Source organism: Mya arenaria, chromosome 5 (genome assembly GCF_026914265.1).
Source record: "Mya arenaria isolate MELC-2E11 chromosome 5, ASM2691426v1".
In the NCBI taxonomy this organism is placed as follows: domain Eukaryota; kingdom Metazoa; phylum Mollusca; class Bivalvia; order Myida; family Myidae; genus Mya; species Mya arenaria.
In genome coordinates this window covers 42,638,508-42,664,286 of record NC_069126.1, presented here as the reverse complement: position 1 = coordinate 42,664,286, position 25,779 = coordinate 42,638,508, and the positions used below count along the sequence as shown (strand labels likewise).

The 25,779-nt window shown below is 33.8% G+C and overlaps 1 protein-coding gene across 1 annotated transcript in view; it reads right to left on the bottom strand.

Moving 5' to 3' along the window:
- The window catches only part of LOC128236072 (uncharacterized), a 31,427-nt gene extending 7,021 nt beyond the window's left edge, over nucleotides 1-24,406 (bottom strand). The window contains exons 1-5 of the mRNA XM_052950892.1: nucleotides 24,257-24,406; nucleotides 20,871-21,328; nucleotides 1,638-1,725; nucleotides 973-1,136; nucleotides 36-345 (exon numbers count right to left, since the gene is read on the bottom strand). Coding sequence (XP_052806852.1) covers nucleotides 36-345; nucleotides 973-1,136; nucleotides 1,638-1,725; nucleotides 20,871-21,000 — 692 coding nt within the window. The 5' untranslated portion in view covers nucleotides 21,001-21,328; nucleotides 24,257-24,406. The remainder of the gene's footprint in view (nucleotides 1-35; nucleotides 346-972; nucleotides 1,137-1,637; nucleotides 1,726-20,870; nucleotides 21,329-24,256) is intronic.
- Nucleotides 24,407-25,779: the final 1,373 nt, after the last annotated feature.

Genomic DNA, 25,779 nt, shown 5'->3' with positions numbered 1-25,779 from the left:
TATTAAGTACAAGTTTTCAATAAGAAATATCTTACCTGATTATGAAATATATGTTGTTCACCTGGTCCCCCTGTTTCACCAGGACAGAATCGTAACAATAAATCTCTTTATACATGGCCATCGTCAACTGCTTCTTGTATTTCGGTGTCCATGAAGAAAACAGGTCATTTGTCTTAATAAATGCTTGTTTTTCTTCAAATTCCGCAGCCAGTACGTCGCGAACTGCTCTATTGTACAGCGCCCGATCGACGACGAGTAAGTCCGTATCCTCTTCGGCAACGATCGTAGCTGTTCGGATGGCATCGTCGGAAACGAGCGCAACTTCGCCAAACGGAAAACCGGTTCCTGAAAAATAGATGGTAATTGTTATTTTTGTTTTTGTTGTTGTCGTCGTCGTTTAAGTTGCCGTTGTTGTTGTTGTTGTAAATGTTGTTGTTGTTAAATAACAGTCATGCTAAAAGTCTCTTCAATCATGTTAATATTTTTTCAGTGTTTTAATCATCGCATTTGTTGTTATCATGGCATTCAGACAATTTTCCGCTAATAATCGTTTAGATCATATCGCATTACTAGCACTTTGGCAAATGATACACGTAATGATTACAATCCTTGGCATACGCATGCATTTGTAAGGCGTCTCTTGAAACTTTCAAAGGCGATATCCGGGAGAAATCAGAACATTTCGAAGGTAACGAAAGACATTCGGGGTAACATGTCATCCTAATGATTCTTTGACTGCCTTAATGCATCTATCAATGTTTGAACCTGGGAGGGGGAACTGGCATAAATGGGTCATTAAAAGCGGGTTATTGCCGATCGAAAGAATTTTGACAGGCCAAGAGATATAGATTTGGTTATAGGCCGGATTCTATTAAAACGAGTCCTTCTAATTCCATAAGTCCGTTTCTAAGAAAACATAGTATCAATGCATTATCAATTATTTCGATTGATAAATTGATTACATTTCCTTACCAAGACTCGTCACAAAGTTCCCGAGCTTCGATCGATCAAGGACGCCGTCTTTATTGAGCGTCCCGATGGCCCCAAAAGCATCTTTCTCCTCGCCGTCGTTACCGCCATCCCGGTCCTTGTTAAGGATAAAGATGGAGATTTTGCCTGCTAGGATGATGTAGAAACTGCAAATATAGTTACAAGATGACTGTTAAAACACCCAAAAACCTGTGCAATCGATTGGTAAATATATTCATTTGTGTGCTAAAGATACAAATCATAGTTCTTGTATTTTAATTTGGTCAAATACTGGATGAATGTACAAACAAATGAATTCAAATTAAGGGCTGCTTGGTTCCCATTTTTTTCTAACGTCATCTAGAAAAATGACGTCATTTCAATGACTATTTATGGATTTTTATTGAACGTATAAAGTGTTTTTTGTACATTTCGCAAAACAAAACACGTGCGATCTGGTTTACTGACGTTATGATATCATCAATTTTATATCAATTTTGACGTCAAATAGTTTTTATCTAAATACCGTGTTTTGACGAATATTACAATGTATTGATATCAGTTTATTGAAATGCCATAATGTTATTTTCATAACCGAAGTGGGTTGATGTTATGACACGGCCATTTTCCCAGGAAATGCCTGTCCGGTTTTCAAAAATAATCCTTACCAATCTCCGATTTCTCCTTGTTTTATGATGACGTCATCACGTTTGTATTTCCCAACGCTACAACTCCTGACAATGTCTTTTAGATATTCTGAAAATACACAAATGTTTCATTTATCGCCATATGTTCGATATGTTGAACCAATGGTGGCAGTATCGGTCAGGGATAAGGCATTAATTGTATTTGAAATTGTTTCTAAAAAAGAAATCGATCGACATTCCTGACCCATCATCAACTACCACCTGTTGGCCATGGCCTTGTTCAATAAGATATCTTGAACCGCTGTTTAAAAGTGCTCATTCCCTGATAACCATTCCTGTAGAATCGTAAAATTAAAAGCAGAATCCCGTTTTTTAGATTAACTATACGGGTGCTTAAGCGCATGTGAGTTTAGTAAGTGGTCATCAAGCCGGACAAGTGGGTTGTCTCCAGGTACTCCGGTTTCCCCCACAACACAAGACCACACTATCGCGGAACATCCAACGAGAAGTATAAACTATAAGTATAAGTTATGTTAACTTTCTTCACAATCGTTGTAAAATATATAATGTTTAAACTAAAAAAGAAATCAAACTGTACCATAATATGATGACGACTGATGCGAGTTGTGACAGAAATTTACGCTTACAAATCAGATAATGATGTTTATCGTTATGTTTCCGCATTATGAGTGATGCAGAATAGATGATGAATGATATCTGCATCAGAATGGAACGAGAAAAACTGACTGGCAACGAATAGCAATTTACAATAACAAAAGGGCCATTAGAAAAACGAGACAGTGAAATGAAAATCCAATCTACAAGTATTGGTTTTAGTGGTAAAACAAAAGGAAATCCTATCTAATTAAATTTTCGTTTGTGATCATTCGAATATGACACGGAAAACAAATACATTTGCTAGGAGCTTGAACAAAAAGAACAAAAACTATTCCGGTTCACGAAACATTGATCAGATATTCCATAAGTATCACAAGATTTTCATCTGTTTTCGCTTTTTTTCCTTTAAACCGATACGGAAACCATTTTAAGCAAAATAACTCAAATAATTCGTTCAAGTCTTAAACATATTTCTTATTTTTTCGGCAACAATATCAAGTTGTATGAACTTGTCGACTTTTCGTGACCTCCGTTGATGGAGTTTTGCAAGAAAGATCTGGGACTCGCGCATATGAAACGAACCAAACCATAAGCACCAAAAACAGTTATGAAAAAGGGGAAAATGTAAATATGAGGATTCATGGATTTCCCAAATCGCGCCCATGCGTTGATACTGCATGAACGCCAGACATAAGAATAAATCCTTATTTAATTATACGAATATAAATACGATGGTCAAAATGTACAACGAAAAAGGCGTACATTCAGAAACAAACAATATGTTCGGCCTTATTGAAATACGAGTTGTTTGAACACACTGTGCCGATTGTTCGCACTTGCGCCGGAATATATAAAACATCTTAAGTAATTTCTAATCTTAAGGCGTTTTCCTAAGTTAATAACTTCTCTTATGATTTAAAAAACAAAGTTATATAAGACATATTTTTTTGTGAATGATTTTTATCAAAATGTTCGTACTTTTGCAGGTATTCATAATACATCTTAAGGCGTTTTCCTAAGTTAATAACTTCTCTAATGATTTAAATAACAAAGTTATATAAGACATATTTTTTTGTGAATGATTTTTATCAAAAAGTTCGTACTTTTGCAGGTATTCATAATACATCTTAAGGCGTTTTCCTAAGTTAATAACTTCTCTAATGATTTAAATAACTAAGTTATATAAGACATTTTTTTTTTGAATGATTTTTATCAAAATGTTCGTACTTTTGCAGGTATTCATAATACATATTAAGGCGTTTTCCTAAGTTAATAACTTCTCTTATGATTTAAATAACTAAGTTATATAAGACATATTTTTTTTGTGAATGATTTTTATCAAAAAGTTCGTACTTTTGCCGGTATTCATAATACATCTTAAGGCGTTTTCCGAAGTAAATCATCTCTCTTATCATATGATAAAAATAACTTTGTTATATACAATGTTAGAAATAGTTTAGTTTCAAAGGTATTATCAACATTAGATACTTTTATGCTGAAACACTATGACTTTTTTAAAAAACTGACTGAAGTTAAAAAACTGACTTAAGTTAAAAAACTGACTGTTAAAAAACTGACTTAAGTTAAAAAAACTGACTGTTAAAAAACTGACTGTTAAAAAACTGACTGAAGTTGAAAAAACTGACTAAAGTTAAAAAACTGACTGTTAAAAAACTGACTTAAGTTAAAAAACTGACTTAAGTTAAAAAAACTGACTGTTTAAAAACTGACTTAAGTTAAAAAAAACTGACTGAAGTTAAAAAACTGACTGTTAAAAAAAACTGACTGAAGTTAAAAAACTGACTTAAGTTATAAAACTGACTTAAGTTAAAAAAACTGACTGTTAAAAAACTGACTGAAGTTTAAAAACTGACTTAAGTTAAAAAACTGACTGAAGTTAAAAAACTGACTGAAGTTAAAAAAAACTGACTTAAGTTAAAAACTGACTGTTAAAAAACTGACTGAAGTTAAAAAAACGGACTTAAGTTAAAAAACTGAATGTTAAAAAACTGACTGAAGTTAAAAAAACTGACTTAAGTTAAAAAACTGACTGAACTTAAAAAACTGACTGAAGGTAGAAAACTGACTTAAGTTAAAAAACTGACTGAAGTTAAAAAAAATGTACTTGAGAATAGAAATGGACTTAAGAAGTTTTATGAATACCGCTTTATATCGACATTGTATTTAAACTGTTTTGTATACTTTACAAAATGGGAATAATCTGAAGGAGAAATGATAGCACTTTGTCTTTAACGATTTTAAAACGTATTTATCTTTAATACCAGACATTTCAAAATAAGCCTTAGCATGCAATCACGAGGATTAAATGACATTGTTCACACAGATCGAATGTCGTAATTTATCACAAATGGCAATTCCGTTCAGAATATATTGCAACTCAAAAGTATTAATAATCCATGGAATGCAGCGCTGTTAGAGTTGCAATTAGAATTAATGACATAGATAGCTAGCTGTGTTATAGCTATTTAAAAACAAACTAGTCTATTTTATTAAAACCTTCATTCATTTATCAGCACAAGTGGTCCTTAGCTAGATTGTATGTCACGTAAAGTGTTTTTATCAAAACATATTATTATGCCTAATCTGGGAACGTGGTGTAGATCTACTTCAAATACGACAGGTAGATTCGATATGTATAAGTGTTATTTCTCAAATCTAAGATATTTATTAATTCGTTTGAAATATTGTTTTCAAACTTTTAATTAAAAATTGAAGACCAGCGGTGGCTCTTTCTCAATGGTAACATTAGATACCCCCGCCCCACCCCACTCAATCCTGGGGCTACTCTTTATAATATAGTTTAAACTCGCTATGTCGAAGTCTGTTATCTCGATATTCTGGTTATATCGAACTGTTTTCGAATGTGTTTGGTTTAGTTAGACATGTTTTGTGTTTCGTTTACATTGATTGTTCGTTATCTCGAAGTATTTCCCGGGGTCCCAGCGACTTCCATATAGTGAGTTTTGACTCTTGTCCAGCTCAAAGGGGGCGGAACATCTTTATTTATCCAGATTAGTACAAATGTCGCTGTTTCATATCACCAAATAGGCAATGTATCCCCCTTTGCGCGATAAAAAAGAAAACAACGCGCCGACCAAAGAGAGAACACATTCATAACGTCACATTATGTTTACCAGAACGGGGCTACCTAGCGAAAACATAGCAGAATTAATTTTGATTTCATTCTTTTAAATCAATTACTGTAAATTAGGAACAATGTAAAAGATTCTTAACTGTTTGTGTTTTTTTTTGTCTGAGAAAAAGGCGATTGGTCGTTCTTTTACCTGACAACAATATCAACCAGTATGTGCTCCATAATGCAGCTTTAAAAGATTAAAGTAACCGAAGGCATTCAAAACCATTTAACATATAAGCTTTATGTAACACGTATCTATGGAAGCGCGTATGAATAACACTTATCGACTTAACCGCAAGTCGACCTGACTACATTATCGCATAATCAGTATATACGATATACGCTTCCATACGTAGCAATGTTTGGGGCGGTATGATACATAATAAATATACTTAAAAAGTTTTTGCAATATCTTTACGAGAAAATGTTCATCATTATCAAGCTGTATTGTACATGAAAACCCTAACTGCAAATTAAAGCCTTTTACATGTGTTAATTTGTGAAATTCTTGAACTCTCAGCAGAGTTTAAAAGAATGATCAGAAACTGTCATCATTTTCCTCGAGTAACATTGCGCACCTTAAAGCTGCACTCTCACAGATTGACCATTTTATCAACTTTATTTTTTGTCTTGGAAAGAGCAAATTTTTGCGTAAATATCTGAAAACCAATTATATAAGATTGCTGACAAAAAGTCAGATAGTAGATTTTTTAATTCCGTTCGAAAAATAATGAGTTATGGCTTAAACCGTTACTAACGGTTTAAGAAAAATGCATATAACATCAATTTTTGGACTTAGATATCAAAATCTGAGTTCTGATTTATTGTCAGCAGTCTTAAATAACTGGCTTCCATAGAGTTTCGCAAAAATTGGCTCGTTCAAAGGCAACAAATAAAAAAGTTGTCAAAACGTTCAATCTGTGAGAGTGCAGCTTTAATGGCCTATTGAATATTTTGATTTGTGACTTCGATAAATTGAGGGAATCTCGTCTTTGGGCAGTCAAATATATAATAAGATACGATAAACACAAAACTGTCATTCTATTCATTGAATTTTATAATATAAATAATTTGCCCTTTTTAAGCGTCTTTATTTGTAAATTCGATAAATTGTTAAACTCCAAGTAAAAAAAATAACTTTACGAAAAACTGCTCTAATTTCCATCCACTTCGACAACCGTTCATTTAAAAAGTCTATACTTGCTAACTCGACTAGTTCTTGAACTACCTGCATCGACTTGAATTGTATCTTAAAATGCTTTCTTAAGCATTTATTTAAAACTATTTGCGCTAAATCGATAAATTGTTAAACACTCGTTATTTTTCCTCTGGTGCTAAACTATATAAATTTTGATATTGCAAATTCCTGGTGTTAGGATACAAAATATCACAGCGCTGTGAAATAAACCCTAAAATAGCTACATAATGCTCTTTTCATGCACCAAACAAATGGCTTTCATCAATATTCAATCATGACCGATGTTGCGGATGACACGGACTAATTTTTGAAATTATTATGAATTAGAAATTATATGCTTGAAATATTTAACAAATACTTGTAGCATGCAGATGAAAGACGCTTTACTCTACTCTTCTTTCGAGCATGCATTTTATTCTATTTTAACCCAATATTGCATACATGTGTTTAATTAATATTACCAATTGAGATCTATAACACCTTGTTAATATGCAATTTAATAGATGAACTGCAACACATTGAATAAAACATTATCGCAAATACAGGTCTTATAATTATTAAAAGACAAACTTTGTAGCTACATTATGTTTAATCAAATGTCACGTCTTGAAAAAAAAAACGTGCCAAAACTTAGTATTAATTTTGTTTAGCGTTCTGTGACTCTGTTCTTTCGCCTAGCGACCAAGCATTCATATCATAAAAAAAATATATTATCAAAAAAAAAGAAAAAAAAATACAGTCGTTTTTTTAAGTTTACGATATAAATGATGAATTAGAAATTTAAGAATACATAAACCAGCGTTGTAAACAAAAACTAAACAATTAAATGTTTATTTATTATCTGCATAGACAAGAGCCTGTTACTAAATAAAAGAATTATTCAAAATCTTGTATTTTTGTAATAAATAGGGAATCTTAAGATAGTCGGTGGATCTGTAGGGCTGTATAACTTCAAAATCCTGAAGTAAATTCGATATTGCACGATTCGGTCAGATGCGATTAGTGTGTGTATACCACGTGATAAATTACGTCATAGTTGCAACGTCGTGAGGCAATATTTTGCTTAAAATGAAGACTTAAAACAAAGATTACTTTTCTTATACTACACCATTTTAAATGAAACAAAGGGCAGTCTATGCCGCTTAAAGAGCCCCACATTTGTTTTATTACCGGAGCTCGATAGGGTGATAAGTTTCACCAAACACTTAGACAAACCTGTATCCAAAATAATGTTTTGACAGTGCTCCGTCAGACGGTCGTTTTGAGAAAAGTTTTGTCGAAGTGTACGAAGAAACTTAACTCTCAATCAATCTCTGGTAAAAGACCGAAGGCAGGGCTCCGTAAGCTGCGTAGACTGCGCTATGTTTCATTTAAAATGGTAAATAAATAGTGAAGATATGTTTGTTTAAAGTCTTTTTTCAAATCAAAATATTGCCTTCCGACGTAGCATTTATGACGCAATTTATCACGTGGTATACACACACTGGCGATGTATTCAAGGAACTGTATTCATAAAGCTACTTAAAGTAACTGTTCAACCTTGTTATTATTTCTATACATTTTTAACAATGCTCATTTTAAAAAAAAGAACCATTTTTCAAAAAAATAAATCATATGCAATTATCATTTGGACCCTTTTCTTTTTGTTTTCGTTTAAATATTGTTCGTGTAACAAACATTGTTGCTTTTATTTAAATTCAAGTCCGAGAAAAAAATTCGTGTTGAATTTTTCAAAAATAAAAATAAAGCTTTGAAAATCGACTAAATGTAAATAGTTATGACAGTGTAAACTGTCCATATACATCCGCGGTTGTTTTCGCCAGAAAATGGCCGAGGAGTTCCGATTGATAGAAAATCGATATGTTGTCTACTTATTATGTTGAAGTCATGCAATAGTTCAGACGAAAATTTAACAGATATGAACTATAACATATTTAATCAGTCAATGTCATTAGGTGTATATAGTTATGTACATGACGTTAATATTTGCACCTTCAACACGCCAAAAGCATTGCTATACTGTTCACATATTTGATGTGTATTAAACAAATATAGCCCGTCAATCTTATATCTGGTTGCATAAATTAAACAAACCACGGTTAGTCTGTAATTATAGAGGTTTTAGCGGATTTTAAAAAGGGAAGGTCAGTGCAGAAAATGGGATAAAGGTAAAAAGAGTACATTGGGCCGAATGTTAAAATATAAGTAAAAGTTAACAACTCGGTTAACAACATGAATGTTAACTTTATAGCTGCACTCTCACAGATTGAAGGTTTTGACAACTGTTTTATTTTTTGTCTTGGAACGAGCCATTTTTTTGCAAAAATCCATGGAAACCAGTTATATAAGACTGCTGACAAAAAATAGATCGCAGAATTTTACATTTAAGTTAAAAAATTGATGTTTTATGCATTTTTCCTAAACCGTCAGTAACGGTTTAAGCCATAAAACATTATTTTCGAACGGAAATATGAAAATCTACGATCTGATTTTTTGTCAGCAATCTTATATCATTGGTTTGCAGATATTTACGCAAAAATTTGCTCTTTCCAAGACAAAAAAATAAAAAAAATGTAAAAATGGTATATCTGTGAGAGTGCAGCTTTAAAGTATTCATTGCTCTGTAAGTTAAATAGATGCTCTTTTGATCTGCAGTGATGTCATACCTCGTTGGCTGGAGCATATACCTTGAGTCTTGGGGAACTCGAGCCAAGCGAGAATGCTTACCGTCAGTATAAAAAATCGGTCTAATACATCGAGCTCGAGCAAACAAGAATATCGAGCCAAGCATGTTCGAGCCAACGGGGTTCAACTGTATTTCTAACACGATCATAGACACATATTGGAGCTGTACTTGTTCTTTTTTAAGTATATGAGAACATCACGAAATAGTTCAAGTTTGAAAGTTAACAACGTTGTTCTTAATCATGTTGTTAACTTTAACAGAGGTCTGAATAATCGGCCCATCGTATCGGGCTGTGGCGAACTAATATATCATGTTTTTGACAGAATATGTAAGAAATTGTGATTAATAGCTATCATTGCAGTAGCTTTAAGTTTCAGCTGCCGTTTAGGTCAAATCGGTATGTATTTATAATCTTATACTACGTTTTAAGTAATTGGATTTTAACCAGTTTCCAGCAGGCGGGGAACCAAATCATGGCGTCATCTATTTTAAGATGTAAATCTTAACAAATAATGCACCAGTCAATTGTAACCACGGCTGGACCGAAAGTCAAAGTCCCCGCTATTCCCCGGACCCGGGGCGGGGGGGGGGGCGTGGTTACAATTGACTGGTGCATAAGCGTGGTACTCACTGAAGGCCGTTAAGCGATTTAATTGCCTGGAAACGTTGGGTATATTAACGTAATTGATATTAACAAAATAAATTATTTATTTTATTATCTTGATTAATCCATTGCGGACAGAATGGTGATACCAAAAACCACGACACAGACAACAGAAACTTGCCTCAGGCTGGAAGATGCTTTCAAATTTAACCCTGACTTTTAGTTCTACCATTTGAAATTAAAGAGCTTTCAGTCACTTTTACAATTGGCCGTTGCTATAAAGAAAAAAATGGATGTATGTTTTCAGAATTTGCCTGCCTGCCTGTTTAATACCCGTCCGTCTGTTTGGCTTGCACGCTGCCTGCATACCAGACTAAATATCTGGGTTTCTTTCTGTCTGTCACTTCAAGTTGATTTAATTAAACACTTCTTAACCAAAATAGAATACAGTGTCGTTTTTTTTTTCATTTGTTATTCGGAAAATGTTTAACAGGTGTGGAAGTTGAATCATAAAGTACATCTATAAATATGTCAAACGTCTCACAAAAGTATAAGTACACTAAGCAGTGTACAAACATAACACCTCGAAATGAACTGTCCATGTTTGTGAAACTTGGCTACCGAAATAAATCTTGAATTCAAAATTTATTACCGCTATTGAGCTAAAATCAAATATATGTTTACCTATAACTGCATCAATGTTTCTTTATTAACAAGGCAAATGGCGTGTTTTATCACTTAACTTAAATAAATTTGCTAAGCTAATTTTATGGTTTGATTTATTTTCCTGAAGTGTAGTAGAGTTATAGTACATAATAAATATTTATAGATATTTCAGGACATTGCTTTAAATTATATACATGTATATCATAGAATACCGTGTTCAAATTATAAATAAGCTTTTTGACTTTTTTAAATAGTTGTTGTCGTTGTTTGTAGTAGTTTTGATAATTGTTGTGTGTGTGATGATGATGATGATGATGATGATGATGATGATGATGATGATGATGATGATGATGATGATGACGATGATGATGATGATGATGATGATGATGATGATGATGATGATGATGATGGTGGTTGTGGTGGTGGTTGTGGTGGTGGTGGTGATGATCATATGATGATGATGATGATGATGATGATGATGATGATGATGATGATGATGATGGTGGTGATGATGATGGTGGTGGTGGTGGTGGTGGTGGTGATGGTTGTGGTGGTTATGATGATGATGATGATGATGATGATGATGATGATGATGATGATGATGATGATGATGATGATGATGATGATGATGATGATTATAATTATGATGATAATGATGATGATGATGATGATGATGATGATGATGATGATGATGATGATGATGATGATGATGATTGCTTTGGTGTTAATCCTGCTGTTATTATTTTTGTCAATTTTAGTTGTGGTTTTGATTTCATGCTGCTGTTGTTGCTGCCGCTGTTGTTTTTTATATGGTTGTCATTGTTGTTGTTGATAATGGAGACGGTTGTTTTTTTTATAACGGTATAAGAAATAAACTGTGGTATATACTTTGAATATGCATGCAGTTTCATTTGCATTTCAACTAAATGCACTGATATTCGAGTTTGTTAATTAAATCGTTGTTTAGACGAAAACATTCATAAATTAAAACCATATTCTTAAAAGTGCATTCTTCCAAGTCGGTTACCGCTTTCTGTACCTTTTATTTGTGGTTCATTCGTGGTGATCCGCATTTTACACACGCTAACAATATTGTTTAGTGCATTCTGCCCTGTCGGATACCAAATCAAATCAAACCAAATTTTATTTTCAGTCGGTATTACATAACAGAGAAATCATTACGCTTTCCCTACCGTTTAGTTGTGGTGATCCGCATCTTACACACGCTAATAAATTTGTTAATTGCATTCTGTCAAGTCGGTAACCACCCTCTCTAACGTTTATTCTAGGTGATCCGCATTTTACACGAGCTAATACTATTGTTTAGTGCATTCTGCCCTGTCGGTATTCACTTACTTTACTGTTTATTCGTGGTGGTCCGCATTTTACACAAACTTATGATATTGTTTATTGAATTCTGCCATTTCAGGTACCGCTTTCTCTACAGTTTTTTCGTGGTGATCCGCATTTTACACAAGTTAATTCATTTGTTTAATGTTAACGTTCATGTCTTCCCCAAGTGGATCAACGGATGGATAATGATTTCATTACACACGAAGTCGGAATTAGACTTAAAGTTCTTTTAAGTCAAAAATTGGTTTGGAACGTTAGTAATTTAGCGATTTGCACATGCACTCTTGCTGGTAAAAAGCGCTTAGAAGGTTATTCTTTATTTTTGCTTTATTAATGTTTTTATAAACTAAATACTGAAACGAATTCATTTTGTTGATCCCTTATGGTGCAAGTATTGTTCACAGATTACTTAATAAATTCCCTATATTTCCTTTAGACAATTGACCAATTTGTACGCAAAAACACTGATTTTTAGTGCTTCATGACCTCTACACTATATATGATAGGAAGGTTCCATGTGTATTACACATTAAATAAAGTTAGATAAAAAAAACTATACATGTATATTAGTTGAACGTAACCACTGTGTATTCGACGGAGTGACCTTATGCGGTTAAGGTGTACAAACAATGCGGTGAAAATGTAAACAAAACAGAAGATCAAGTAAGATTTGTTTTCTGATCCCGTATTATGCTACTGTCGTTTTCTGATCCCGTATCATGCTACTGTCGTTTTCTGATCCCGTATCATACTAGTGTCGTATTCCGATCCCGTATCATGCTAGTGTCGTTTTCTTATTCCGTATCATGATAATATCGATTTCTGATCCCGTATCATGCTAGTGTCGTTTTCTGATTCCGTATCATGCTAGTATCGTTTTCTGATCCCGTATAATACTAGTGTCGTTTTCTGATCCCGTATCATGCTACTGTCGTTTTCTGATCCCGTATAATGCTAGTGTCGTTTTCTGATCCCGTATCATGCTACCGTCGTTTTCTGATCCCGTATCATGCTAGTGTCGTTTTCTGATCCCGTATCATACTAGTGTCGTATTCCGATCCCGTATTATGCTAATGTCGTTTAATGATCCCATATCATGTTACTGTCGTTTTCTGATCCCGTATCATACTAGTGTCGTATTCCGATCCCGTATTATGCTACAGTCGTTTAATGATCCCATATCATGTTACTGTCGTTTTCTTATCCCGTATCATGCTACTGTCGTTTTCTTATCCCGTATCATGCTACTGTCGTTTTCTTATCCCGTATCATGCTTCTGTCGTTTTCTGATCCCGTATCATGCTACTGTCGTTTTCTTATCCCGTATCATGCTACTGTCGTTTTCTTATCCCGTATCATGCTACTGACGTTTTCTGATCCCGTATCATACTAGTGTCGTATTCCGATCCCGTATTATGCTAATGTCGTTTAATGATCCCATATCACGCTACTGTCGTTTTCTGATCCCGTATCATGCTACTGTCGTTTTCTTATCCCGTATCATGCTACTGTCGTTTTTAGATCTCCAGCATGTTCAGAATGTATGTTTTAAATTACAAACCATTCAGCTTCAAACCCGATTAATACGGAAAGTAACCAATGGTCTGAGATAGCATAACCATGCTTTGATTCACTGTCATGAGTCAATTAAAAGAAATACGGCATGTTACAATGAGTATGCACTTCCGAATCGGTGCAGTCCGTATCGATTCTCCAATAAGCATCTGCATTAATGATTGTTTTCCATGGAAGTTTCAAACGGATCGATAGTTTGACTTTACCTTGAAATTCAGTAATTTACATAAAATAAATATTTATCAAATGTTTGGCATCATTCGTTAAGTGGTATAAATAAAAGTAGATAAAGTTCTCTTCAACAAATTTAAGCAAGGTTTTAGTAAGTTGAACCCAATTAGAACTATCTATGAAGTGCGTCAGTGAAAAATGAAAAGTAGATCAGTTTGCATAACATTTGTTTAAGCTATTTAAACAAGTATGAGGGTGGGGTAGGAGGCGGAATACATATTAATTAGCTTTGACAACGGGAAAGGGTGGGGGTTTTCAATGAAAAAATAGGGTTTTAACCAGGTTTTTTAAAAAAAAAACATGGTGCTGCAGCAAAGCGAAAAATGGGCACATTGCGTCGGGCTGTGAAGAATTTGAATTTGTTAAGAAGTATGCTTAATTTAAAGCTGCATTCTCACATATAGAACGTTTGGACAACTGTTTTTATTTAATGTCCTGGAACAGGCCAATCTTTGCGAATTCCATGAAAACCAGTTATATAAGACCGCTGACAAAAAATAAGATCGCAGATTTTTATATTTAAGTTCAAAAATTGATGATTATGCAGTTTTCTTAAACCGTTAGTAAGCCATAAAATATTATTTTTCGAACGGAATTATAAAAATCTGCGATCTGATTTTTTGTCAGCACTCTTTTATTATTGGTTTGCAGATATTTACGCAAAAATTTGCTCTTTCCAAGACAAAAAATAAAAAAGTTGTAAAAATGGTAAATCTGTGAGAGTGCAGCTTTAAACAAACTGAAGCAAGGTTTAAGTAAGTTGAACCCAATTAGAAATATATATGAAGTGCGTCAATGGAAAATGAAAACTAGAACATTTTGCATAGCATTTGCTTAAACTATTTAAACAAGTATGAGGGTGGGGTAGGAGGCGGAATACATATTAATTAGCTTTGACAACGTGAAATATTGGGGGCTTTCAATGAACACATAGTGTTTTAACCAGGTTTAAAAACACACACATGGTGCTGCAGCAAAGCGAAAAATGGGTACATTGTGTCGGGCTTTGAAGAATTTCAACTTTAAAGACATGTTAAGAAGTATGCTTAATTGAAGTAATATTAGGTTTTTAACTGGCAAAAAATGTCAAGCTTATATGAAATTTATCATAATCATTTTTATTTAAGTTTCAATCAAAACAGAAGAAATAGTTTATGACCGTAAGCATATAATTCTATGATGACAGAAGGGTGAATATTACTGGTCCCCATGAGGGCTTTAGGGTGCTACAAAAAGAATAGGGTCCAGTACCCTTCCATAACCTTTTAGCCAAAAAGCTAAAAAGTATACACTTTTTGTATGGTATGCTCAGTAGAAATAGTTTCAGATGCAATAAGTTTACTTTTCTTTTAAAGTGACGCTCTTATTCAAAATGAATACATACACATGTATGAAAAACATCAATTTTGACAGATAAAACTTCAGCTTCTTACTAAATAATGCATTTATGGAAAAAAAATAATCTGATAACTAGATTGTAACTGTGTTTTTATTAGCAGAATGCCCAAACATATAAAATGATTGGTGAATGCTAAAAGATTTACTGTGGTCTACTAAAGTCTCATAAGGAAGAAATACTGTATTTTATGCTGATTTCTTTCTAATTAAACTCGGTATCCTTCATAAGAACAATTTGTTTCGACATTTAATTATCCTTTTTGGAATATTAAAAAAATGTGATTAATTGTGGTAAATCTTTTTTGGGAGTAAAAGTGCAAGTTAGTTAACGGACATGCTTGACCACTTTCGAAGAATGTTGGGGGAAGCGCTCGACAATTTCATCATATAAACGTGACATTACTTATACTCAATAGGGGAAATCGTGGTGAAAGACTTTTTGTTTATAAGCGTCATCAAATATTAAGATATATTTTATATGATATCCCCACAGCCGTTATAAATCAACTGAACAGTCCTTAACACTAATTACAAAGTATTAATCTTTCTTTACGAATTAATTTTGCGGTTTTTTGATTGCGGATTTACGATAAAGCACTTGATTTTCCACTTGAGATCAGACTTATACGTCCAGTTAAAGGGGTTAATGTACTTAAAGTGCTTGGATTTATTAATTTATGGACTTTTGTAAACAAAATCAAATAGGTTCAATAGCTTGCATGGGGATTATTGTCATATCATTTATGTATATCAGTTCCGTAAAAGAGCAAAATTTGACGACGTTTATAGTAAATCAGAGAGTAGTTAAATATACAAGAACACTTTAAATATCATGAAAAATAAACTCATATTAGGAAAATATAGCTCAAAGTTCTTACCTAGTATCATTAAATCTTTCTGTGTGGTTTATCATAAATAATTAATTCATTTTATAATAAGGAGAACTGCAGCACATAAAAAAACGATGTTCTGAATTCAGTAAGACCTATCATAAAATCTCAGTTAAGTTTTTATAATTTGATGGTTTTATTTAAGTGTCCCGCCTTAGCTCGAATAATATATTTGAACAGTATGCGAGTTGCATGATTTGTTAACGTACTCACCGACACTACTTTTATGTCTAATAGCAGTAAGTAGCTGCGTACATTTGCTTCTGAGAAGAAAAATCTAGAGCGAAAGTACTTGAATCGGGATTTGTACCCATAGCGGAGATTTCCACAACAGTCTGAGCTCAAGTAGTGTTTAGTGTTCTGGTGTGGTTTTTAATATTGGTCTTAATTGGATGTAAGAACGATGTAGCTAATCGGATTTCTTTTTTAATAACTGACCAATAAAGTGGATGCAGCCAATAGTATCGTCGGGTTGGTATCAGGAAATGACGTAAGGCGGCTGTAATAGGGGAATTTCCCACAACCCAACCCGTCCCCGCTCCCACTAAATAAAGGAAGTTTTAAATGATATGCCGCTCACAACCTGAAGGGGGGGGGGTATTCGATGACTCACTGGTAACAATTCCTTTAAAATGTTGTATTGTGAAACCAATATATTTCAAACAATTATAATAAGAGTCTGCTTGGAAATAAGGGACGGATCTATAGTGTCGAGCTAGAGGGGGTGTAATTTCGGGAATACGACGCTTCACACATAACCCAAAATACTTGATTAAAGTGTGTGTCATTATTTTTGGAGTCCACTCCCGAGAAATGTTTGGCTATAGTTAGCCTGTAATGGTACATTATTGTGTGATGCATTATACAAAGTCTTCAACAATGATAAAAAAATGTTAACTTTGTCAATTTTCGGGGAGTTGGCGCACCAAACCTCCACCGAATACTCAATACATGCGCTAAAATGCAGTGTTTTATTACTTATTGTTTCAGAAAAACAAAACTCTTTCGACATGTTTTCGCTAAGGCTTGGTGATTGAGACTCTTGTCGTAATTATACATGAAATATCAACAGCTTATAAACATCGATATTTGCTCGTAAAAGCCACGACCTTTATATCACTGTCAATATTTATTTTCGTTAAGAATTTGAGTACATTAATTTTATATCGTAAGTGATTTAAAACTATAACACTAAAGGCAATTTCAAGGGACTCGCCCATGTTTTGTAAAATAAAATTTTTGATCGAATAAAGTCTGGCAATTCATTTGAATTATTTTAAACTAAGATACTGACGGCAGGAACCATTCAACAAATGTTGATATATGCTCAAATATTGTCTTTGAAGTCAACTTTTAAAAGGGCACTTAAGTCTTCGCGGGGTTACTTTATGCACCAGTCACTTGCAACCACGCCCCCCCCCCCCCAAGGTCCGGGGGTATACCGGGGATAGCCGGGGAAATGGGCCGCGTTTTTACCTGCCAGGTGGCCCCGCAGTGCCGAGTGAATGCGGTGGTTTTGTCTTCGCCCCAAATATAGAGGAGAATGGGCCTTACCTAGAGTCCCTGTAGTGCGGGGGCATTTGGCGGGGGTTTTACCGACGGTTCGTCCCCAGGGCGGGGATTTTGCCCGGGCTTGGCTGGACCGGAAGTCAAAGTCCCCGCTATTCCCCGCACCTTGGGGACCGTGGTTACAATTGACTGGTGCATTACATGTACCTCCATCCTCCTACCCCACACCTCCATCGGCTTTATCTTACACCTTATCTTTATTTAATTTTACATTTAATGGCGTCAACAAACGTTGTGCAACATGTCTTTATAGTTTTGTCTTATACTCATATCGCTGCCATTTTGATCGCCCGACAGATTCTGATTCCATAATTTTAAAAGCATTTGATGAAATCGAAATGCCGAATTTTCAGTTAAAGCAATTGCTTTGTTATAGTATCGTAGTATTTAGCAATTCGCGCATGCTTGTAGTGCTTAAAATGGAGACATTCGCGACAACACTCTGGAATTTATTACTAAATCTTGTTATACTAAGCAATTCAATCGGTAGCCGGGTAGCGCCGATTTCATACTTATTATATAGCAAATTTCCTTATAAAAATACGGAATTCATACATTATACTACGCAGATTAGATGCGGTTTTTTACATTGCGCAACTTTTCAGCAGATAAATTGACCCTAATAATGGTATCAGACAATAGAGGAATGCTAGAATGATTTCCATGATTCAACAGTCATCGACCTTAATCATTATTTCGCCATTCCACAATTGTCAAAGATAACACAAGGAACTTGCGTTAATATTGTATTAACAGCTTAACCCATGTCAACATTCAACTTGATTTTTTTCCGGATTCGATAACAGATTAGGTTATTTTGCAAATAATTAATCGTTTTTTTCTGTCCTATTTTCAAAACATTTCAAAAAGTCAAGGGGTTGATTTGAACTTTTCAACTTTTTTCATGGTCAATTATTTCTAAAGTACAAGTTTTGAGTAGTATGTAAAAGCTATTAGGTAATTATATTTATGTTTTAAACACGCCTTCCCCATGTCATTAAATTTAATATCAGTCGGATTACCTCGGTCATTTCCCATTGAAAACAACCTCGGATGTATGCCGGTACATCAGTAGAAGTAATTCAAAGACTATTGGATAAAAGTCCTAATTAATTGTGTTGTGCATTTGTAATACTTAGTTAAAATTGATTGCAAGTTAAGTGTTTTCTTGCATCACTAATTTGGATTCCCAAGAGTAAAGTCATTTTGTTGAACTGCTTAATTGAAATTACTACGCGATCTACTTGCAGCGTAGTTAAATGTTAAGATTTCTGACATAGCAAACCGTCCATATACAAAGAGGTTGTTTTCGATGGAGAGTGGCCGAGGTGTTCCGAATGTTTTATTATTGACCTGATGATTATTATTATTAAAAATATAACTTTAAAGGTATTATAATTGTAAATACATTTCAAACAAAATAAAATTACAGAAATTTCTGAACGTCTTAAAATTCCACTATCTGCAACCTAAATTGGCTATCAAAGAAGTCCGCTACATGAAATTGAGATTTTAAAGTATCATTTATCAGCCAGGGCGATAAGGCCAGATTATCACATAAGCCCCATGTCAATACGAACAATGTCACACATGTCCGTGTTAAGTGGAATGTCCGAGCGATGACATTTTTGTTTTTGTTCGCATTGGTCAGTAACGGTCACTAACAATCGAAAAACGATAACTTCTATTTCTGTATTTCTGTGTCAGTTACTCAAATTATTTCCGCTTGTTCCTGTTGATAAGCAGTGTATCGGCTTCAGCTGTTCAAACGGTAACTTCAAGGCCACACCTTCAACAATTATTTGTTTACAGTGACCCGTCAAGCTCATCGGCGTCGGCTTCGTCGTCGGAGTGCAAACATTTTTAATTTTGATCTAACTTAAAGACCATTGATGATATTTGAATGAAATTTGGTACTTTTATTGCCAGAAACTCGGCCATAACGCTATAAACGTTGATGATATATGAATGCAATTTGATACAAATATTGCCAGAATCTTGACTATAAGGCTAAATTATGCCATTTGTTCGACTGAAAAACAAAACAGGTACAGTCGAACCCCGTTGGCTCGAACTTCCAAGGACCGGCGAATTTACCTCGAGCCTCGGACAAGTCAAGCAAACGGGAATGCTAACTTTCAGTATAAAGAAAACGGTCCTTACATCAAGTTCGAGCCAACGATGAATTCGAGCCAACGAGGAATTCGAGCCAACGAGGAATTCGAGCCAACGGGGTTTGACTGTACGCGTAGGCGTTCCCTCCACGGCGCTCGTGTTTAATGAATGTGTTGCTTTAATTTGGCGTCAGTATAAACTTGATGGTGTCCATGGTGATGTGGCTCTTTCACAATTGTCTGTACGCGTACAGGTAATGTTTAGCAACTTTTCAAACTAATTGCTTAAGATGACCTAACTATAAATCTGTGTCAATGACTCGGATTGTTTCCGCTACATCCTATGACCTAGACGCTATTTGAATGAACAACCATCGATACGTACGCGTTCAGGAAATGTTTCGCAACTTCTCAAACTAATTGTTAATGATGGCCTTACTCTTAATATGTGTCAATGACTCGGATTGTTTCCGCTGTGTCATGTCAACCAGACGTTTGCTGAATGAGTAACCATTATAATACACGTTGAAAATTTGCTATGGTAGTCTTTGATAATATTGACTAAGGTTTCTATTTTGTCTTTTTTTAGAACTGCGAATGCAATCTTCAGTAACACGCGCCAACAATTTAATAAACAAATATTAGTCATGGAATAGCAGCGGTCCAGGATTTTGCATTGAACATGGTCGCGTTTCGGAGGCAGGTGCATTTTTTTGACAAGCGCTCCCCCAAAACAGAAAGATATTTGTAGATTAATATCAAACAATTTTCCTATTGAGTTCTATTCATATTTCATTTCCGCCTTTAATACTAAAAAGTTAACTTGGACAGTTTAACGGGAATAGTGTGGGTGTATGTTTGAGGGCTAAGTGTTTGTCGTGGCTGGGGTGGGGGTGTGGCTTTTTGGGGGTTGTCATTACTGTTATTCCTCTAAATTGAGTCCTGTCACCTGTTTCAAAATACTACAACAACATATTTGTCATTGATAAAATTATCACTACAATGTCTAAATGTGTAGACTATAGCTTCGTAAACAACAGCCCCACAATTTCTATTTCAAGGGATACACTGCATGGCTTCGAATGGATAGTACACCCATATTCAGTTTATCGGGTAACAAGGAAACGTTTCAGAAACCATACGATTGCAAATGAAATATGAATGCCTGCATTTGAAAAAAAAAGCCGACTTTTACCTGTTTTTAATGTGGAGAACAACTTGGACTTCTTCCGTAACCATGGTAACAAATCCTGGATTTCAAAATCTTGTCGAAGATCTGGTTTCTTTCCAATTACATTTAACACTTTTTCAAATGTATTTGCCATTTTCACACAGATGAAATTCAGAAACTAATCTAGTAGCAAAGACGTCGTTCACAAGTTTGTCATTTTTCAGCAGGTTTATATGGACTTTTGTCCGATATATCGATTATTCATGTATGATAGAACATTATTAAAGTATACAAATATACATATAAAATAACACAACTATCAAGTGTTATTTTGATTAAAGCGTCAGAATGTTCCTAAATTGTGGAATTCGTCTTCAATAATAGTGCAAGTGCAAAGTCGTCTTTCCTTTGCTTGTCAAAGTCTTATAGAACCAGGTAGTTTGTCATACTTTTCGATTCCCGACAGGCTGATTTTCAATAAACTGAAAAAGAAAAGGAATGTCTGATTATTAGAGGTGCAAGATTTAAATCTTTGTTTTGCTTTTTTGTATTTGATGAGGCCAATAAGATGCTGTCGTGTTCAGGGTCCCGTTTTAAAAAGATTATCTTAGTCGTAAACATTAACGCTGCTGAAAAGCGCCCGGGTTATACCATCGGCAGAAATGATGTGATATAATTATAACGATACTTTTATTAAAACGCAGCTAACGCCCAAAATGGAGTTACGCCTCGATATTACGATCTTACGCCATACGATCTTTACTGACAAAGAACAAAGACCCCCCCCCCCCAACCTCCAATTGAATCGCCGCACGAATTCACATTTAATCATTTAGAACAGCTCTGATATTAGAAAATCCATGATAAGATTACATCCACCAAATGTCCATTTTGTAACGAAAATAACCACCAAAATACAAAGTAGCCATTTTATTTTTATCAAGAACTTTAGAAGCTCGCGCATGCGCATAGTTTAGTATAGAGGCACTCGATAGGCATTTAGCGCTGTGCATAAAGAAAGTAAGCTTTTTTATCTAATACAAGGTCTGTCAAAGTGTAAAATTGTCGGGTTTTCCCCTTGTTATAACGATGAAGAAAAACAGACGAACGTTGGCATTCACTTATTGACGCTCTTTCCTTTAATAGCTTGTATCAAATAGAAATGGAAAATAAGTGGGCAACACATTCTTTGTCCAATTAAAAGTCAGAATAATTATACTCATAATTTACCAGATTATTTATTTAAGTTAATCAGCAGTCAGCCGTTATTGACTTAAATCAGGTGAACCGGTATACATCAACAGTGGCTGGCACACTTTGTGGGTAGTTTACACAATAGTAAACGTCGCATCAAACAAATCGTTTTTGCTTGAACATACAAACAAGCTTTAACCATTACGAAGGGATTTTTCATTTTAGATAAAATTGTGTTTCAAACTCAATCTTAATAAACAAAACTTTTTTATTAAGACGACGGAACAATCCTAGCTTGTAATAAAAACTTATTTCAATAAAATGCTTCGCAGATAGCTTTCTTACACACGATCAACCTACTTCTCACGATATCTGTTTAAACTCAAAAAGCGAATTGATAATTAACAATCGAAACGAAGTGCTCAAATACTCAACTTTTAAAAACGTATGTTATACCCAAATTTTGTGTATTGATAAAACATCGTCAGCGGCGGTCGCTAGACTCATTAATTATAATGAAATCTGAATGCAATGAAACTTAGCATTAAAAAGGTTTACAAATAAAATGAATACAATAATTATCTTTAAGTTATATAAAAATCCGCACTTAGCCCGATGTTAGAGACCATTTAATCTATTAATTAGACGTATGCCATAATGCGATTAATCATTGTCATATTGAATAATATATCTCTTTTTATATTTTCATTCAATTTTTCATTTTTTTTATATATTGACAGATGATGTTTTCTTCACAATTTGTCAAAACAAGGAAAGGTTATTAGATTTATGGTACTAAAATCGTTATCAATCTTTAATTTACGTAAATTATGTAAAGCTAAAATATAATGTAAAACTATCGTAGAAAACAGAAATGAAAAGTACGTGAATAGTTCTTTGAAAAAAAAGATACAATAAGCAATAAATGATTAAATCGTTCAATCAATCAATCAATCAATCAATCGATCAATCATTCGATCAGTCATAAAATTAATCAATCGATCGATCAATCAATCAATCAATCAATCAATCAATCAATCAATCAATCAACCAATTGGTCAATCAATGAATATTCAATCGATTAATCAATTAATCGATGAGTCAGTCAATTAATCAATCATTCAATCAATCAATCAATAAATTTATCAATCGATCAGTCAGTAAATTAATCAATCGACCAATCAATCAGTCAATAGATTAATCAATAAATCAACCAATAGGTCAGTCAATGATTAATCAATCGGTCTTTCAATCAATCAATCAACCGGTCAGTTAATCAGTCAATCAATCAATTAAAAGAACAATTAAATAGAATAGCCTCAGAGTAAAAAAGTATTAATCCATCACTAAATCAACCATGGCATGGATACAATTTGATATCTTAAAAACAATTATGTAAAACCTAAACCTGTTAAAACCATGCATCCATATCCCCAGATATATACTTCTAATTTGCATTTTGTAGTTGATTTACATTGATAATAAATATCAGAGCTTTAGCAATAAAATTGGACTCAGCAATAAAAATCCTCCCCTTGTGAAGATAAGAAGTTGCATTTTTACATTTTTATGCTATTTCATTTCTAGCTTGCAAATATTCGATTACTTACATAGATACATGAATATATTTTGTAGCTGAATATGTTCAAAGGCTGTTTATTATAGATAGACGAAGTATTATGAGTGATGGTTATAAACATAAATGATAGTAATAATAATGATAAAAATAATGGTGATGATGATAATCATAAAAATAAAAAAATATTATTATTATTATTATTATTATTATTATTATTATTATTATTATTATTATTTATAATAATAATAATAATAATGATAATAATAATAATAATAATAATAATAATAATAATAATAATAATAATAATATTCATAATTGTCATCATCATCATCATCATCATCATCATCATCATCATCATCATCATCATCATCATCATCATCATCATCATCATCATCATCATCATAATCATCATTATCACCATCATCACCATCATCATCATCATCATCATCATCATCATCATCATCATAATCATCATCATCACCATCATCATCATCACCAACATCATCATAATCATCATCATAATGATCAATTATTTTCAATTCGTAATTCTTTTAAATGAAAAAGAATTACATTTAAACAAATTAATATAAAACAAAATACGTAGAAAAATAACATATTACAATAAATCGAAACCTACGTCTATGAAATAAGAAATCCATACATTCAAGTGAAGTTACATCCAAAGACACTAATTAACCATTACATCGAATACCAGCATAATGGATTATATCAGAAAGCACTCTCCTCCGCTGGTTGTTATCACTAAGTCAAGAACCGCAAGCCTAATATTAACCTAATATACTCCAATTGATGTATGTTGCCCGGTTTGTTAAACCATAACGGGCTGTACAAACAGTCGCTTTAACAATCGGAGATGATGTTTACCCTATTTGTGGCGATGCCATCGGTTTTATATTCATCCTCTCTTTGCTTAAATAAGGCCAAGGAAAAAAATAGGTTTCACAGTGTGTTTGTTTGTTTGTTTGTTTAACAGAAAATTACGGAATATGGATCGGGAATGATGTTTACCCAATATGTGACGATGATATAAGTTTTTATTTTACATCCTCTCTTTGACGGCTATTTAAGGCCAAAGGAAAGGCAATTAAAGTTCCACATTCGCTTTGGCACTTTGATGTTGTTGTTGAGTTTATAAAGGTCTGCCCACGCCTTGTAGTGGTTGCATTATGGCTTGATCCCATTTCATCCTCAAGTGTGACTTAAAAAAACACAATTTTTAATTCAAAGAGGGAGTTTAACCCCCAACAGTTGATGGGATATTTGGCAAAGGAGTAGTTTCGTACCCTAAATGCCGCGAGACCTGCGAGGAATGACATCTAGACAGGTCCCACATTTGGCACTTTGAAAAGAGAACATTTAAGGATATAACTCAATTTGTGATGATGGCATCAGCTTAGATTAATCCACTTTCTGATGAAACAAGGCCATGAAAAGAATATATAGGTTTAACGATTTGCCATCCTGAGAAGATGTAATTAACGTTGAATGACTATTTTGAGACGTTGGCATAAGTTTAAATCGTCGTCTATTCAGTGGTAAAAAAATGCTAAAATAAAATAGCTTTTATTTTTAATTTGTCATTTTGACTTATACAAAAGAGTTTCTTTTTATTGTAATAATGATATTTTCGAAAAAAGTCCGTATCATACCAGAGATCCTAAATGTTATGTAAAATTCCTGATCAAATACAATGATATTTGGAACAAAGATGACAAACTATAAAAAAAGAAGAAAAAAAACAACATGGTATGGACGGGAAAAAAGTAATCCCTAATGACGTAATAACGATTTTGACATTTGTTCTGCATATTACATTCCAATTTTCAAAACTTTATATCACATGAAGCTATTTACACAGGCACCAACAATAGAAAATGCTTAGCCTTATTTGATTTTGCCAATAACTTGCGAAAGTGAGCACTCACAATGGAAATTACGGGCTCGTCGCCTGCCATTGTGAACATAAAACGTCGGTACAATTACTTTGAACTGTTGTAAGCAATAGCATGTCCATTTCATTATTTGTAGCAGAATCCTTATGATTTAAACATTAAACTAGTGTACTTGTGATCGATTATGAAAAATGTTGACCGTAGATGTTTAGTTTAAGTAGTCTTTAAGTGAACCTCAAACCCAACC